General features: G+C 46.0%; 1 protein-coding gene across 1 annotated transcript in view; it reads right to left on the reverse strand.

The window, feature by feature from the left end:
• Positions 1 to 623: 623 nt before the first annotated feature.
• Positions 624 to 16,910, reverse strand: part of si:dkey-178k16.1 (band 4.1-like protein 1) — a 51,442-nt gene continuing 35,155 nt past the window's right edge. Inside the window, exons 10-22 of the mRNA XM_062540964.1 lie at positions 15,881 to 15,978; positions 15,013 to 15,188; positions 13,122 to 13,312; positions 10,946 to 10,984; positions 8,784 to 8,936; positions 5,707 to 5,757; positions 5,158 to 5,496; positions 4,452 to 4,703; positions 4,077 to 4,136; positions 3,862 to 3,954; positions 3,656 to 3,736; positions 3,369 to 3,485; positions 624 to 3,111 (exon numbers count right to left, since the gene is read on the reverse strand). Coding sequence (XP_062396948.1) covers positions 3,369 to 3,485; positions 3,656 to 3,736; positions 3,862 to 3,954; positions 4,077 to 4,136; positions 4,452 to 4,703; positions 5,158 to 5,496; positions 5,707 to 5,757; positions 8,784 to 8,936; positions 10,946 to 10,984; positions 13,122 to 13,312; positions 15,013 to 15,188; positions 15,881 to 15,978 — 1,650 coding nt within the window. The 3' untranslated portion in view covers positions 624 to 3,111. The remainder of the gene's footprint in view (positions 3,112 to 3,368; positions 3,486 to 3,655; positions 3,737 to 3,861; positions 3,955 to 4,076; positions 4,137 to 4,451; positions 4,704 to 5,157; positions 5,497 to 5,706; positions 5,758 to 8,783; positions 8,937 to 10,945; positions 10,985 to 13,121; positions 13,313 to 15,012; positions 15,189 to 15,880; positions 15,979 to 16,910) is intronic.

Consider the following 16,910-nt stretch of genomic DNA (forward strand, 5'->3'; position numbering starts at 1 on the left):
ATGTGAGTTATGTTCATGTTTCCTTTTGATATTAGGGAAATGTTGATGCTATTTTGCCTATATATGAACGTCTGTATGCACTTTTCGCTTCCACTTCCTGTGATTTGAAGACAGTTGTTCAGTATGCAGTTTATGACTGTTTATATGTCTTTTCCAATGAAATGTTTCTAAAGAAAAGGAAAAAAGACAATAACCCTGTTTATACTGGTGCCAAGAGGGGTTTATAGCCCCGTTTATACTGTCCCATAAATGGCGATAATTATGACTGCCACTGTAATTTCATCAGGAGCTTACTATCATTCTTCATTTTGTAGGCCTACCTGTGATATGACAGTTGCTGCTTCCTCATTGGCCACAAGAGGGCAGAATGTGACTAATGTTCATCAGTGGTCAAACCTGTCTCCTCTTCAGTTCAAGGCAAGCTAAAGGACTAGACTAAACAGAGCCAGAATTAAAATGCACCATACGTTTATTATCTACTCAATATTTCATAGTGAGAATCAAAGCTCTCTGTAAGCAGAGAACAGAGAGTCATCAGAACCTCACTTGGAAAACCCAGTAACAGAAGCAAAGATACATTATGGAAATAACTCCACACTGTTGTTGCCCGTGAAGTGTATGGACTCATTTATTTGTTTGATCTAGAGGGGAGGCTGATACACTGTACATATCACACACAGAGCAATGAGAAGAATGGAGTAGGAAGATTGTAAAAAAGGGGAAGGGGAAGTGGAAAGGAGGAGGAGGGGGGGGGGGCTTTTACGTCTGTATTTTATCAGCCAGGCCTGAAAGCCTCAACCAGTTTTGAGGATGGAGTGGTCAGTGTTGCAGTTCTGTAAATCACACTGACTAGCACTGTAAGGCTTCAAGACAGCGACTTCAAACCCAATGCAATTAAAAACCTGCTAGGGCATAAAGTATGGTAGGCTCAAGTCATTCACTCACTACAACCTCCTTTTATACAACACAGCTTAGGATCCGTATACCTCAACATCATCATAGAGATCGGAAAGACCACCAGGCAGACAAACTAATCTGGTGATCTATCTCATTGGCATTCTTTGTGAATTTCGGCACATTGGAGATTAATTTAAAAAAATAATAATTAAAAAAAAAACTACCCACACACTCTTATGAGACACCACAGGAAGGGACAGCCTTGGATAGGGGCCCGTGCTTCAGAACACTCGTACAGACAGATCACATGGCACAGGATCGCACGGGGTCACTTCACTTCAATAGTTACAGTTCCAGACACCAATCACAGGTTAGGATTATGGTCAGCTCTACACAACGTAAAGAAAACAGTCAAGAGTTCACTGACAACCAGTCACCGATGACTTCAGTTGAAACGGATCAAAGTGAACAAACGGATTGAACTCCTGTTCTGTAGGGGTTCCGAGTTGGCATCAATGGATTTTCTCATGAAAAATACTTCAAACGCTAAGATTACAAGGATGACGTATTCTAAACAATGTCATGATGTTTGTGTTTATGTATAGTGGCTTCACAACAGTGACCTCACAAAGTCCTATACAATCCACTGCTTAGTAAACCCTTTTTTTTTCAATTTATTTTCAAGACTTCAAACGCAGACTCCCCTGTCCCCCATTGTTATGATGATGAAGTCAGATCTCAGAGGGTAACAACTTTACAAGAAAATAAAAGCATTGCCCATTACTCAGGGCAACTTAAAGCTTTTTTTTTTAGTAACGACTGCATGCACGTAAGAGTTTCGATCATAGATGACTAATTTCGTGATGGGTTTTGCTTCTCATTTTGCCCTGCTCATTTTATACAGATGTATATTCAATCAGTTCAGACAGGCTCAGAATACAGGTCTCCAACAATGTTCAACCTCTGAATAAAACTAACAAGATTACACTATCATCTATCCAAAAGTAATCCTAAAATATTCAAGAGTTTTCAGAGCGTTTTTGACAATTCTCATTAAATAGCAAGCAGACATAAAAGAATCTCCTCTTTTTTTTCCCAGAACATTTTTGCGAACAGATCACCAAGACCCCCAGTTGATCGGAGATGGTCCTGATCAGAGCATCTGGTCCTGATGCATCCTCATCTTCTAAGTAATCTCCAAGGAAACAGTGTTGTTATCTGACGTTCCACTTAATCTGGCGAGGTGAGCTGGGATGGTGAGATATTTTTATCCCACTAGACGACGTCCCTCAGAGACAGGGTGAACAGCAGTACAGCGGCTGTCTGTCACTCAGCCGTGTCCTCCCAGCTACGGCAAGCGCTGAGGGACACCAGACACAGCAGTGTATCACTAACACTAATGGCACAGGCAGTTTCCAGCGTCTTTTGATCTGTGCCTTTTTCGTGTTCGCTTGCTCCGAATCACACGGATGAGCTTACTGATCCGTGCGGCTGGGTTTTGGCTTTTCCAGTGTGATTCACTCGTCCACAGTTTGAAAGTTGTCAAGTGAACCAAGATTTCCCCCCCACCACAGAAGAACATCTGCTCAACTAGTACATGCAAACAAACGTGTGCACTTAAAATCATTAGTTTTTTTTCTTGCTAGTAAAATGGTTTACATAGACATCTTTTTAACAGGCATTTCACCTACTCTATTCATTGATCTGGCTGACATTTCATATATTTCAGTATATCAGTAGACAACTGTATACTCACAGAAAAGAAAAACAAATAACTCATCATAACTTCAGTCATCAGTGTCTATTTTTTGCAAATGAAACACATTGAAACAGCAGTTTATTGTGTGATGTAGCACAGGAAAAAAAACATTGAAGTATCAGGCAATAAAACTGCTCAGAATGTTCTTAATCGTTGGCTGAGTTCAGGCGCTCAGGGAATAATAAAACCATGTAGAACAAGACTGGGGTCAGATAGAGGAAGAGAGAAGGGGATGTATCCCAGGGGCATCGTCTTTACGTTACTGCCTCGGACTGTAAAACTGGAGAGGCAAGGTACTGTACTGTAGATCCATCAGAGGCAGTCCTGGAGACAGAGACCCTGGGAGGAGAGAGAGATGTTGGAGTGTAGTATCCAAGACCAACTGGCAGTGGTTAAAGACAGTAGTAGATTCACAGTAGGACAATTCTTCTGAGCAGGTTCCCGGACATTTTAGACTGTTGGAAGTAAGAATAATTTTGGAGCCAGTGTGTCAGAGTGAGCACAGACAGCATGTAGAATTCAGTGGAACCATCACATTACCTCAATGGCATATTCTATTTATTTATGAATGACAACATGTTGTCCTGAACAGCTATTTATGGCTGTCTGTGTTTTTAAGGTTGAAGTTTATGACAAAACATTTTACGCCCCCACAAGTGCTGTCAAACTCTGATCAGCTATCAAAGAGAACACTACTAACTGACGTCCGTACCTAACACTCTTCGTGTGGATCTTGAGTGGAAGATTCTGTTTCCCTGACAACTACAGCCTTGGTTACCAACATGTCAGGGTGTTGCTGCTTCGCTTCCTTTATTGCGATCGCGAGCGCCTGAGGAGAAAAGACAGCAGTGTGAAATAAAATGTGTTCCGGTCATGCAACTGGAAACCTTTGGATGAATGAGAACATGTTTGAATTTCATAGCAGCTACGGTAAATAAATATATAAACAAACTAGTACATAGATGTACAACAACACGTAAATGAAACATTCAGGCCCACCTGATCCTGGTCTACGTCATCGTCTCCAGTGATGATGATCCTCTTTTCAATCCTTGTCTCCGAGTAGCCCCCTTTGACCGTCTACAATAAAACAAAATAAAAATAAAAAATAAACATTTCACACTCTAAATTCACTTGAAGTTTGAATTGAACTCACTCTTTTTCATCAAAGGAACGGAACACAATAACGTTCACTGCCATTTTACCTTGGTCACATGGGTTGTGGTCGCCGATGTCACATTCTCTGCCACGATCAGCGGAGACCCTGAACCCTCTCTGGTGAACGTGCCAATGTTGATCTGTTTTGGGCAGACGTTTGCATACAGTATTACCTACATTTCCGGCATTCAGAAAATTCTACGGTGAGGTGAGGCCACAGACAGTGTAACAAGCCCTCTCAAGACATTCTCAGTTTACTCACGGGTGAGCCGCTCTCTGTGACTGAATAGGAAGCCTCTCTGATTGCGCTCCCCCTGTGATCCTGCGAGATAAAAGGAGCCGTGTGATAACTGCACAAAGTGGCATGACTGAGAGCCTGGAACAGTGAGATTGATCTCGATTAGATGTGTGTTCTCTCTGAATGAGATTATCTAAGTGGCTGCTGAGAGAAGACGAGATAATGGGGTTTCGTGGGTAATGGATCTGCATTCAAGATCTCATCCACCTGTCCATCCTCTACAATGAAAGGGTTGGTATAGTATGTATTGGTATTGATGCCGTGTATTGTGTATTATCATTCATTACAGTCTTGCAGTGTATGCGTATGTATGCTATTGTTATGTTATTAGGTGCTTACTTGGTCAGTGAACTCCATGATGGTCGTGGTGACCTCTGACCCGTTGGGTTGCGTCTCGACCTTGACGCCGGTTCTCCTCACGGCGTGGGGAACGATGTCGCTGCCTTCCCGGCTCACGGGCTGCGGCGGGAGATGAGTCCCCTCCGCCGCCGCCGGCTCCTTCCTCGCCGCCTGAATCGAGGTCAGCTCAGCGGCCTCTTTCTTGGCTCTCTGGGCCAGCGCCGTACGCGGCGCCTTTTTGGGCACAAATGGCTTAAGAGGAGGATGGCACATCGAGATAAAAATAAGTTAGTCATGTGGCGCCGGTAAGGTGCTTACAATGAGAGGAAGCGAGGAGGAGAGTGAGGGGGAAAAGGGTAATCTGAACACATAGGGGCAATTGCTCTGTCGCTAGTTTGGAGTTTAACACGGTTTTAAACTGGAGTTGGAGTTTAAAACCGTGTTCAATTCCAAACTAGCGACAGAGCAATTGCCCCAAGAGGTTAAAATATATACACAGAAATGGACACGGAAAAAACAAGCACAGAGATGAAATAACTGATTTAAAAATGAGTTGTGAAATGTGTTCTGGACTCATTTTGAAAATAAAAATGGGATGCTTGTCACATACTTGGTTGGACACATAGATCAGATCACACAGTCATGCATCTGTCCAGAAGGGGTGATCCTGGTCGAGGGTGTAGGTAGGAGGAAGGAGATTGTCTACCTCTGGGCGTTTGGGAGGCTCTACTGGTGGGGCTTCTTCTGGGAGCACAATCTTCTCGGCTCCCATGATCCACGCAGAGCTGTGGTGCGACGCCTCGGGGAACTCAGCCAGGAGGTCTTTTTCGCCCAGTTCGGTCATGCCCCTGGAGAACTCCTCCATGCCCGTCTGCAGGTCCATGATCACCGTGAAGTCCACCTCGGCCTCCAGACTGGACGTGGAGCTGACCGTGATGCTGGAGCATTTGCGCTCGATGCCCAGGTGAGTCTCTTTCGGGTAGAGCAGCTCGTGCTCCGGGTCGTCCTCCGAGACCGACCCCAGCCGCCGCTCCCACGGCTCCCTCTGCAGGGCAAAACAGGAAAAACGACTAAAACAACCGTCTCACATGAATCAGTACGATGACTCATTCATATGATTTTTTTTTTTACATTTTTTTTTTAAAGAAGAAAAAAAAAACAAGGCAGAAGGTAAAATACAGCAGAATGATGAGTCAATGTGAAGACTCGTGCATCATACAGTATGAAAAAAGTGGCACATTAGCTAAAGAGGTACCTGAGATTCAGCTAGACTCTCGGCATGAATGGTAGGCGCGCCAACCGCCTCCTGCAGAACAGTGAACAACAGTACAGTACAGTACAGTTAATGAGCATATATCGCCACGCACCCTACAAGTCAGCTGAGACATGCGCAAATTAGCCTTACACCAGAACATCATCAATGTATATATAAACTGCAGCGATGTACAAAATGCTAAACAGGAAACTGCACAGATACTCCCTCATTTTTAGCATCAAATCATTTAGTAGCCCCTCTGTCTTGGACACGTGATCCAGAGCAAGCTGGGGCACAATGGTTTCATGGTAATGGTATCTGAAAGATGGTTTCTCCAAACAGCAGTGTAGCTGATGCACACTACATTTGGAACTATAGCAACAGTCAGCTGTCCCTCTTTGTGTCCACTCAAGATGTAGAAAGAGTCCACCCTCACCCTCTCACAAGGTTTGTCAAGTATGAAGGACCACACAGGGGACTGGAGGCCAAAAATTGTTTCAGCTTATTAAGCCCTGTGTTTGTGACATTGCCAGACATTATTAAGAAGCCCCCGTGCAGAGCCCTAAAGAAGTTCAAGAGCTGACATTTACTGGGCTTCCCTCCAGAAAGGTAAGCATTTCCTGCCCTTGAGAAACATGGCTGGGTGGGAGCCAGTTCCAAAGCTTTTTTTTGCTTTATTATTTTCATTTTGCCTGCGTGTAATAAAAAAGATGCCATGGCAACCACACTCGCACATCAAATAAATCACTGTCGGATTTGATGTGCAGAAGTCACGAACAGAGGCGCCAATTAATTGCATCGAGCTAACCATGTGACATTTCAATTTAGATATTCTCACTTGAACAAGCATCTTTCTTTTTTCACGTTTCCTTTTTTCAAGGTTGCAGCAGCAGCAGCAGCAGCAGCAGCAGCATTTTGCGTTGTGCAAAAAGGCACTTAACTCCTTGCAAGGCCATCAAATGTGAGCCCTTGATACCACTGCAGCCACTAGAGAGAGAGGATGTTGGAGATTGGAAGGAAGGGCTGTGAGTAGAAGCAGAAAGTTAAGAGGAACACAAGCCAGACGCTTATAAGCAATGAGAATTATGCAGAGGAGGGGGGTGGGGGGGGGGGGGGGGACTACTAGCGTCTATAATGCTATAATGTGGCAAGCAGATGCTGTGCTGGGCAGAAAGGGAGAGAAGGACCAGAGGCAAAAGCAAGGCCAATGGTGGCCTCACCGACAGAGAAACAAGCTAGTGCAGAAAGAAAGCCTCATGTCCTTGGAACCCTTGCAAGTTTGGCTTTTGGTATTGGTTTTACCCGCCTGTGCAATAGGTGAGTGAGGATGCTCTGCAGTTGTGTGTTCAGGTGAGAGATGCAAAATCGGGAGTGGATGGATATGCTGAGTTCATGCGATGCTTTTTAGTTTCCTGTGACTGAACAAGCGGATGCCAAGCAGTTACCACTAGTCTCCTCTTGGTTTTTACCATACTGAAGTTCTTCTGGAGGACCCCGCTGTGCTCGTGGCTCTTGAACATCTGTCTGTTACGCATTGTGATGTCTGATTCTCTCGTTCTCTGTCCCGAGAGCACAGAATGCAGAGGCCCCATTTGGTCAGGGGCTGAGAACTTTGAACCGTACAAGACATTGAAAACCTGGACCGGATCTTCACAGAGAAGCTTGTCATCTTCGGCGGCAAAGTTCATGAAGAAGGCACCTCTGGCGTCCTGTACGTCCTGGTGTCTGCAGTGCGAGAGGCCTCTGCTTGCTGGATAGTGACCATTACTGGTCAGTCCTTTATCCTTATGAGCACCGTTGTGCTCGGAATTTGACCGAGAGTTGAAATGCTCAAAAGACGAACAGTCCTGCTGCCCCTTCTGTGAGTCAAGAGCCCTTTCGCCGACCATTTTCGTCTCGGAGGCCTCGGTCGTTGCAGGACTGCGTCTCGTGTCTCGTGTTTGTTCTTGTGGATTCGAGTCCTTGTTGACTTTGCACTTCTTTGATCTCACGGGTTTCAAAGGAGCTCTCTTTGTTGATCCAGCCCGAGCCTCCGTCTTCTCACGTGGCTGGCCCTTTGATATGGGGATCTGCTTCTTGTCCTCCTCCGCCGCGCCCTCTCTCCCTTGCGGGCTGCTCTCACCTCCGCTTGCCTCCCGTTTCTCCCCCGAAAATCCGTCCGCCGGAAATTGAGTTTGGCCATTTGCATGAGCGCGGGGGGCCATCTCGGTCGAGAAACGTTGCGTGGGCTCGCAACAACCGTGTTGCTTTACCCGCTCGGGGAACTCCAGCACGGTTCCGTCAAGGCTGTCAGCTCTGGTTCTCTCTGAGTCTTGTGTTGATGAGATTCTGTCAGCTTCTCTTTTCACTGCTTTGTCATCCAGTTCTGTCTCGTCTCTGTGTGAGGTTCTGGCCTTAAGCAACTCGCCCCTCAATTCTGCCTCTCTATCCCCACAGGGACGGCTTACTAACGGAGCTACATTCACTGGTGTCTTGCTCATTTCCTCGTTCGAAATGAAGGCCAGGTCTCTCTGGCAACCATCTTGCTTCTCAATCAATACGGACTCCTCAGAGGCCTACGTGTTAATATAAAGTGAAGAGTTTCAATGACCTGTGTCTCTTGTTACATGAGCTAGCATGCTCTAATGTTACTCAAATAATGGTTAGCATACTGTAGAAAAAAACATCTGGTTTCAATAATATACTGTAGGACCTTGAAAGTAAAAATCAATCAAACCTACTTGTACACTGTGACCTTCATGAGTTCTATGCACAGTCCTGCCATTTAAAGGAATCACCTACAAAGTGCAGCCATTTAAAGGAATCACCAACAAAGGCTATGAAAGCCTCTCCTCTGACCTTCAATCACATTACCAGGTGGTATGGATTGCATGAGTGTCCTCGTTAACTGCATTTCTTTTCAGAGGGCAAAAAAGAGCCCTTTCCAGTAGCAGCAGTAGTAGCGACAGCTGCGGTAGCCGCAGACTTTTATGGTCATAACTAAAACATCTTTCCCCCCCATACCACATTAAGTTGCGACTCGTCAAAAAAAAGCAGACAGCCCCTTCGCGCTGACCGCCTCGCGCCCCGTTACTTACGGCTTTCTTCTCAGGGGTGCTGCCCGGGGACACGCTGGACTGGCGTTTGTCCCGGTGGACCAGCTTGCTGTTGGGCTCCCGGAGTGCCCTCTTCAGCTCGTTAATGCTGGCCTGGTGCTTCTGGAGGACGTCCTCTGGCTTGTCCAGGAAAGGCTGCTTGGTGGTTTGGGTAGAAGTAGAAGTAAAGGTAGAGCAGAGTAGAGACACAGAGGAGAAGGAGGTGAGCCTCACAGACAAAGCAAGGGTGGCACCTGGGTGGCCATGAGAGCACGCTAATAAAGTGAGAGTCTATCAATGGGGACTGTTTAGGAAAGCCTTTAGGGATGAGACTTTTTGCCGCTAGCTTGTGATAAGCTAAGTGGAAAAAGTATACATGCCAAAGTTGATGTTTCTAGACTATAAAAGTACACACACATACACACATACAGTACACACATATACGCACACACACACACAAACACACGTACACACAGGGAGAAACACATTTTGTTTAAGTGGAAGGAACCTCTTAAACACTAAATCACGATTCTTTAATGCATCAGTCACAGTCATACGCTACACATGCTTTAGCAGACAACGATGAACGCAGAAAAAACTGTTTCAACACTCAGGAATCTTCTACCTACTGGCTGACGAAGACACCATTCTACAGGCATCACGTACAGAGTATATACAGTACATAGAGAATGAGACATAAAGGTCTTCCGGTCAGAAAGGACCTTGCGCGTGAACGCGGGTCAGCCAGTACCTCCTGTTTGGGACGCGGAGTGAGGTCCTGGTCCGACTGTGGGAGGGTGTGGTGCAGTGAGTGAGGCGCAGGCAGGGGCAGGACGGGGCAGGATGGGGAAGGCGCAGGGGTGGATGGGTGCAGGAGACAGGTGCGAGAGAGAGAGTGGGGGGGGGGGGGCAGAAGCAGAAAGACATAGCAATGCAGGTGAGATCATACAGTAAGACAGGCAGTGCAGCACACACATTCACACACACACACACACACACACACACAGACAGACAGCAAAACCGGACTCCTGAATGGGTGTGGCCCAGCACTGGCTGAGACTCACAGCGGAACCAGACCACATCCAGGCAGAGTCTGAACCAGAGTCACTCCATAGTCAGCTATGGACGGGCACACAGACAGACCGACAGACAGACAGACACAGAGACAGACAGCGGCAGAGGAAGATAGCGAGGGATAGAGAGAGAAAGAGAGAGAGAGAGAGAGAGAAAGAGAGAGATAGAGAGAGAGTCCTCCTCTTAAAACCAACTCTCCAAGCAGAGATGCAGACAGAAATTGACGCCAAAAATGGAGCTAATCAAGACGCAGACGCAATCATGGCGATGCAGAGTGGAGCAGTGGAGAAAGCCCTCGACTGAGACGCCCGCCAGCCGCTCTCCAGCACGAGGAGAACGTCTGCTTATCAACAGCTACACTTAACAAGCCGGAATTAGAATAACATTCACTAGTCCTTTTTTCTTCTTCTTTCTTCTCAGCAAGGGTGTCCTATTTCTGAGACGCCAACTTTGATTTATTTCTCTCTGCTCTGACAACTACAGGCAAACATTAAGACAGATAATGAACATGAAGGCGACTGGGAGGTGAGGAAATCGAAAGACTATCTGGGACAATAAGAAGACGACAAGGCACAACAAAGGAACTCGACATCACAAGACTTCCACTGCTTTGTTGCATACTCTAAAACCATGACTCAGTATACAAACACAAATGTAAAATGTACATATTAATCATTTGACAATTTATTTATCATTTGAATATATCTTGACTATATTTGTATTACAAAAAGAGCAAAGCACTGACAACATCAACACTAAGACTTCAACATTCTAGAAGCACATACACTGATATACAGTACAGTAGCTGTATGAGTATATGGTCCTGTGAGTTTCTGTCAATAATAGCAAGAAAATATAAATGTGTATCAACCAGTTCCTTTACTCCGTGTATTTTCGTGAAGACACTGAATCTAAACAAACACGTTGAGGCGATACAGGGATGGGATATCTCATTTGTACCAGCCCCATCCCCAACCCTTCAGGGCATCCACCAGCCATGATGAAGAGAGATGCGTGCGTGAGGACAGCTTTGAAACAGAGACAGACAAGGACCGACAGACGACAGTCAACCGGGAGGGGGAGAAAAATACCTCAGCCTTAGCGTCTACCGGAGAGCCAGCCTCGTCCGTCTGTGAGCCCAGAGAGAGTTGCGTTGAGTTGAGGGGGGCAAGATGAAGAGAGAGGAGCAATTAGAGACCAAGAGAGATGGATTAGGTGTCAGCAGAAGTAGCCGGATTACATGGTGAAATATTAGGAGTGAAGGGAGAGGGAGAGGAAGAGAGAGAATAAGAGATAGAAGAGAGGAAAGAGAGAGAGGGTGAGCAAGACAGAATGAGAGAGAGAGAGCAGGAGGAAGAGAGAGAGAATACGAGATAGAAGAGAGGAAAAGAGAGAAAGAGAGGGTGAGCAAGAGAGACAGAATGAGAGAGGGAGAGAAAGAGCAGGAGGAAGAGAGAGAATAAGAAATAGAAGAGAGGAGAAGAGAGGGTGAGCAAGAGAGACAGAATGAGAGAGGGAGAGAAAGAGCAGGAGGAAGAGAGAACAAGAAATAGAAGAGAGGAGAAGAGAGAAAGAGAGAGAGAGGGCGAGCAAGAGAGACAAAATGAGAGAGAGAGAGGACAGAGAAGGAGTGAGAAAAGAAAAAAGAGAGAGGGAGAGAAGCGAGAGAGGAGGGATGAACGTTAGAGTGAGAGAGATGGCGAAGAGAGAGGAGGTGGGAGGGGGGTGTGCTGCGGAAAGGTGCAGTCAAAGCCGAGATTAAGTGAAGAGGAAGAGACCAGAAACGCATTAGGCGCTCCATTCCAGGAACTACAGGGGAGAGAGCAGATTAGACAGGCGGGTAGAGAAGACGCCAGCGCCGGGGGGGCACCGGCACACCTTCAGGAGGAGCAAGCAGGAGCAGAGAACCAGGCGGCAAGAGTGACGCTAATAGCAGGTGTTAGTATAGCTTCCGCGTCAGGTGTTAACGCTGAGATGTTTTGTCTACCGCAGGGGAGTGCTGTGTGTTTTCGCTTTCTCGTACCAGTCGAGACAAACTGTGACTGTGACCCATCCGTGACCTCTACACTTCTTACATCATCTTTCACTGTTCTCAGCTGTGCTCGGTGAGCCAGAGTATGGGGAGAAAAATGCAGGTGTTGAAACATTCTAAAGATTTAGCAACTCTGCACTTGTAACAGCTGACAGTGAGACAAACTAGTCTGAGAACCTTATGCATTACTGTATGTTATAGTTTACCGTGCATGTACATTCCACTGTACTAATAACTCTAACATTTGCTTTGCTTGTCAAGTTCAAGTAAACAAACGAAAGATATCTCAAGTTGGTTATATAGGGCCGAGAAAAGCAGATGAAGAGAATAAATATTGTTGGAAATGGCGGAGAAACATCTGTTCATACCTGCTCTCCATAATAATTAGTGGAGAATAAATACTGCCCGGGGGAGAACGCTGTAGACGGCTCAACAGTGTGTCTCATTCTAAAGCGCTAAAAACATTAAACCAGAAAATAAACTCTCTACACGCTGAAAGCTCGGCAGTTGTTTCTCCTCCCCCAAGGGATATTGAATATTTTAACAGTTTCATATTTTTTACTTGTTCTGTTGTTTGTTCCAAATCCCCTTGAAAGTAAAAGGGGCCTGTCTATTCCTTAATAATTCTACGCCAAATATAGGTATGACGTCCTGAGGAATAAAAAAACAAAGTCTTGTGGAAAAAGGGCTCGTAGGAGGTGAGGTATCATAAGGGATTTAATATTTAGCCTTTCCTGTTTTATCATCAAAGGCTTCATGTGGAGGCTTCTAAGAAGGGGAGCATTGTTGTGCGACCAGGGCGGGGACAATAGCTGATTTAAATAGCGTCCCAGTTTAGCTTGACACGTACGACCACCCCCAGACGTCTTCTACCTTTACTGTATCTCAACTAGGGTATTTTAATGTGCCCTGTCAGGTGTTTTATCACATGACACAGAGTGATTGATTGCTTTATAAAGAACACCTGCGAGTGTGATCACTGATTGCCCTGAGGAAGACTCAGTAGAGTCGAAACACGTAGGCTTATCCAATGCAATAAAGGATTTTTAACTTTTTTCACTACATCGGTGTGCCTCGGACTTTTGACTGCTTTAAACACAGCACAAAGTGTCTTTATACAGGACAGTCGCAGTTTTTTCAATTTAATTTATGTCCATTCCGAAGAGCACCCGATTTTAATCTTTATATTTGACCCAACGCAGCACTCTCCTTCTCTCTCTCTTCATGTCTTCTACCTTTAGTTCCACTCCTCGGCTGGCGGGGGCGCCCTCTTCTGACATGCGGTCCTGCTCTTGGTACTGATCGTAGTCTTGGTCAGCGTCTTCGTCCTGGTCCAGGTCCTGGTCCAGGTCGTCCTGCGGGGGTATGGGGGTGCGGGCGCTCGAGCTGCTCTGGGACATGCGGTCCATATCGCCCAGAGCTGCCGCTGAGCGGGACAACGACACCAGACATGTGGTCAGAGCCTGTTCACACTAGTCATTAAATGCGTATTGGGCAAATCTGATTGCAAGTGATCAGCCAAGACGCATTTCGTTCACACCAGTATTCTAAGGCTTTGTTCACACTGGCAGTCGAAATCCGATTTTTTGCTTATCTGGATTGTATCTAGCTTGAATTTTGGGTAGTCTGAACGGCACAAAACCGCATGAAATGCGATTTTTCCCATGCTGATTCGCACCACATACGGAGGTGGTTTCAATATCACTTACTATCGGATATGACTCAATCTGAACAGTCGAACCACTTGAATAGGATTTCAACATGCCCCTTTCGTCATTTGCACTGCGACAAACAATTGCAACGTAATTCTGAGTGACGGAAGTGACTGACTGATTGATTCAGCGCGTGCGCCAGGGCTACCAGCAAAACAAAAACCAACGTCAGACTCAAGTCATTATTTTATGGTGAAACATGGAAAACTGTAACGTTAAGGGTGACGAGGCATTTGCGCCGCGGTTACGCATAATAATCAAAAAGAAATCCACTTTCATCCATGACGACTTGGTTGTGTACAACTCTACCTAATGAATCCAGGTGTGTGTAATTTATATCAGATCTGAGCATTGCACACCAAGATCGAATGTGATCGGATGTGATCATTTGCAATATGCAATGAGAACAGTCAGTCAGAAAGATCAGGTTCTGATCGGATATGCAAGACATCCGATTTCGACTGCCAGTGTGAACTAAGCCTAATATGCGTCTCAGCTGATCACTTGCATTCGGATTTGCCTGTAGAATGTAACTTTAGAATTTAGAATGTTTATCTATTGGTCTATCATCATGGACGAAGACGCATAAGGACGGATTGAGCGTTCACACTACAGAACATATGTGGATACATGCGTCTTAAACCACCTCCACATGTGGTTAAGAACAATCTGATTCCAAACCGTTTTGGTCATTGTTCACACCAGTCTTTAGAACGAGACACTTGCAATCAGATTTGCCCAAGACGCATTCTAATGACTAGTGTGAACAGGCTCAGAGAGAAGGCCAAAGCAGTGGGCAGACTGATGACTTCATAAAGAAAGTCACATTGGAAAAAATCTGTCGACAACATTAATGTCCAGATTTTTAAACTATCAAAATACATGCCGACTGGTTTAGTCATCTAACGACTGGGGTGAGACATTTATCTTATGGAAGGTGGCCCATTAACGTTATCTCTTATGCTTGTCAGTACACGCACAACTCAGACATCGTCACACGTCATTCGTCACATCAGGCCACCACCAGTCTAACGAGGTGCATCTTGAGGCTGAAGTTGACATAAATGACATGCCTGTCACAGTCACACCAACCACAAGTCTGATGATATCAAGTGAAGTGTGAAGTTTTTAGGTTGAATACAGTTATTTCCCGCATATAAGACGCATTGTGTATAAGCCGCAGGACAGTGTTTTATGCTGTTATTATTGTTATTATTATGTTACTATTAAGTTAAAAGAAACAAAACCACATTAACACCATATTAACTGCCCCCCTGTATTAACCTCATAGCTGAAGAAATTTAGCAAAATCAATGTATAAGCTGCGGCTCATAGTCGGGAAATTACGCCCCCCCCCACCCCCCGCACTTGGCTGATGCGTGCCCTGATGCACAGTACTGTACGTGAGCCCTACCTCCGTCCAGGCTGCGGGACAGCAGGTACCTCCTGCTGATGGACCTCTCGAACTGGGGCGCGGGCCGGTCGATCAGGGCGCTGGCCTGTCGCGTCTGGGCCTGGGTGCGCCCGCTGTACCGGAACTTAGAGCCAATCACCAGGAAGCCCTTCGGCGGAGGCTCAGGAGACACCAACCTGTGGATAAAAACGCTCTGGTTACAAACGTAACCTTGGCTCTCCGGAGGAAGACACAGAACTTTTGAGATACACCATAAGAATCGATCGCCTTCCAGGGCGATGTTGAAACAATTCAACTGAAGGAGAGCCCTTCACATGAAGCTGCCAGAGGGTAGGACATCACTATACTATACAGAATTGAGTCGGAGGGGTATGAGTGGATGCTATTCCCATTTGCCAAAAACTGGGGGGGGAAACATCCCCCTCGTAAATCTACCATTCCGAGCAAGAAGGCTGCTCAGGATCAAAGGCAGAGTCTGCAAGACTGGCAAAAGGCTGCTGTTGTTTTAGCTCACCAGCAAATCAAAATTCAAAAAGTGTATTGGATTAGAATCATGACCTCTATCTTTAATGATAGTAATCCTTGTAGACAATTTTACTTTTTATAAAATAACAAGAGTAGTTTCCAGGTTTCCAGCAAATTCAGAAAACAACAACAGAGAGGACTGAAAACAGTAATAAATAAAAAATAAAAAAAAACACCCCAAGGGTCAGCGCTGTGTTCCTGTTAGACTACATCACATGCATCACACTCCAGTCTGCGTGCTGGGAACCGAGTGGTGGTGTGTGTGTGTGTGTGTGTGTGTGTGTGTGTGTGTGTGTGTGTGTGTGTGTGTGTGTGTGTGTGTGTGTGTGTGACGGACCCCTACCTGAAGAATGTGTGGTGCTCGATGCAGACCTTCCACAAGCGCTTTGAAGCTCTGTGGTTAGGCAGCTTGAAGCCAATGGTGCTCTCAAACTGCTCATACTGATGGTGTTGGGTTGGTGGAGAGAGAAGGAGAGGGGGTGAGGTGGGGTGGGGTAGGGTGGGGTGGGGTTAGGTGGGGGGGGGGGGGGGGTTGTGAGGGACAGAGGTTAAGTGTAAATCTCGTGAAGTGGTGGTGTCAGTGAAAAACTGAAGCACACACACACACGCACACACACACACACACACACACACACACACACACACACACACACACACACACACACACACAATCAGAGAGAGAGAAAACTAACACTTATGTAGGACAGTCATCATAAACTTTCTCAGATGACATATTTAATGAACTTCCTCAGATGACAGAAGTAATACAAATACTCATTACTGAGGCGTGCTGAGGAGGCCAAAGAAACACTGGCATCCAATTTCCTTATCAGCGCATATACTGTATATTGGGCTTCCTAAAAAAAGCCTGAGAGAGAGACGAGCTCACTGTAAAAAAGACTGTGTGTCTGATAATCACTCTGGGAGTTAAGCACCAGAACCAGCAAAGTGAGTCACCATTCGGCACAGACAGCGAAAATCCCCCCACATAAAACAACGCCTTTAAAAAAGTAGCCTCCCTGCCGGCCGGCTGGCCGGACTGCCTGCCTGCCTGCCTGCCCACCATGCGGATAATGCTCTCTGCTCAGCCCCAGAAAAATGCCTCTCTCCCTCCCTCCCTCCCTCCCTCCCTACAGCCCTCGGCCATGGCGGCTACACCAGCAACAGCAGCAGGAGTCGAGGCTGAAGCAGCGACAGCTTTAAAGCAAACTCTATTAATTGTTTGTGAAAATAAGCAATTAGTTCCGGAAGGGGAATGTTTCAATTAATGTCTGGCGCGTCTTTGAGACGAGGCAAAGTACGAGAAGAGGCCGCGCAAATAAATACATCCCAACAGAGGAGCTCAACGGAAACTAATAATCAGCAAAATGGAT

Source organism: Sardina pilchardus, chromosome 7, assembly GCF_963854185.1.
Source record: "Sardina pilchardus chromosome 7, fSarPil1.1, whole genome shotgun sequence".
NCBI classification, from domain to species: Eukaryota; Metazoa; Chordata; class Actinopteri; order Clupeiformes; family Clupeidae; genus Sardina; species Sardina pilchardus.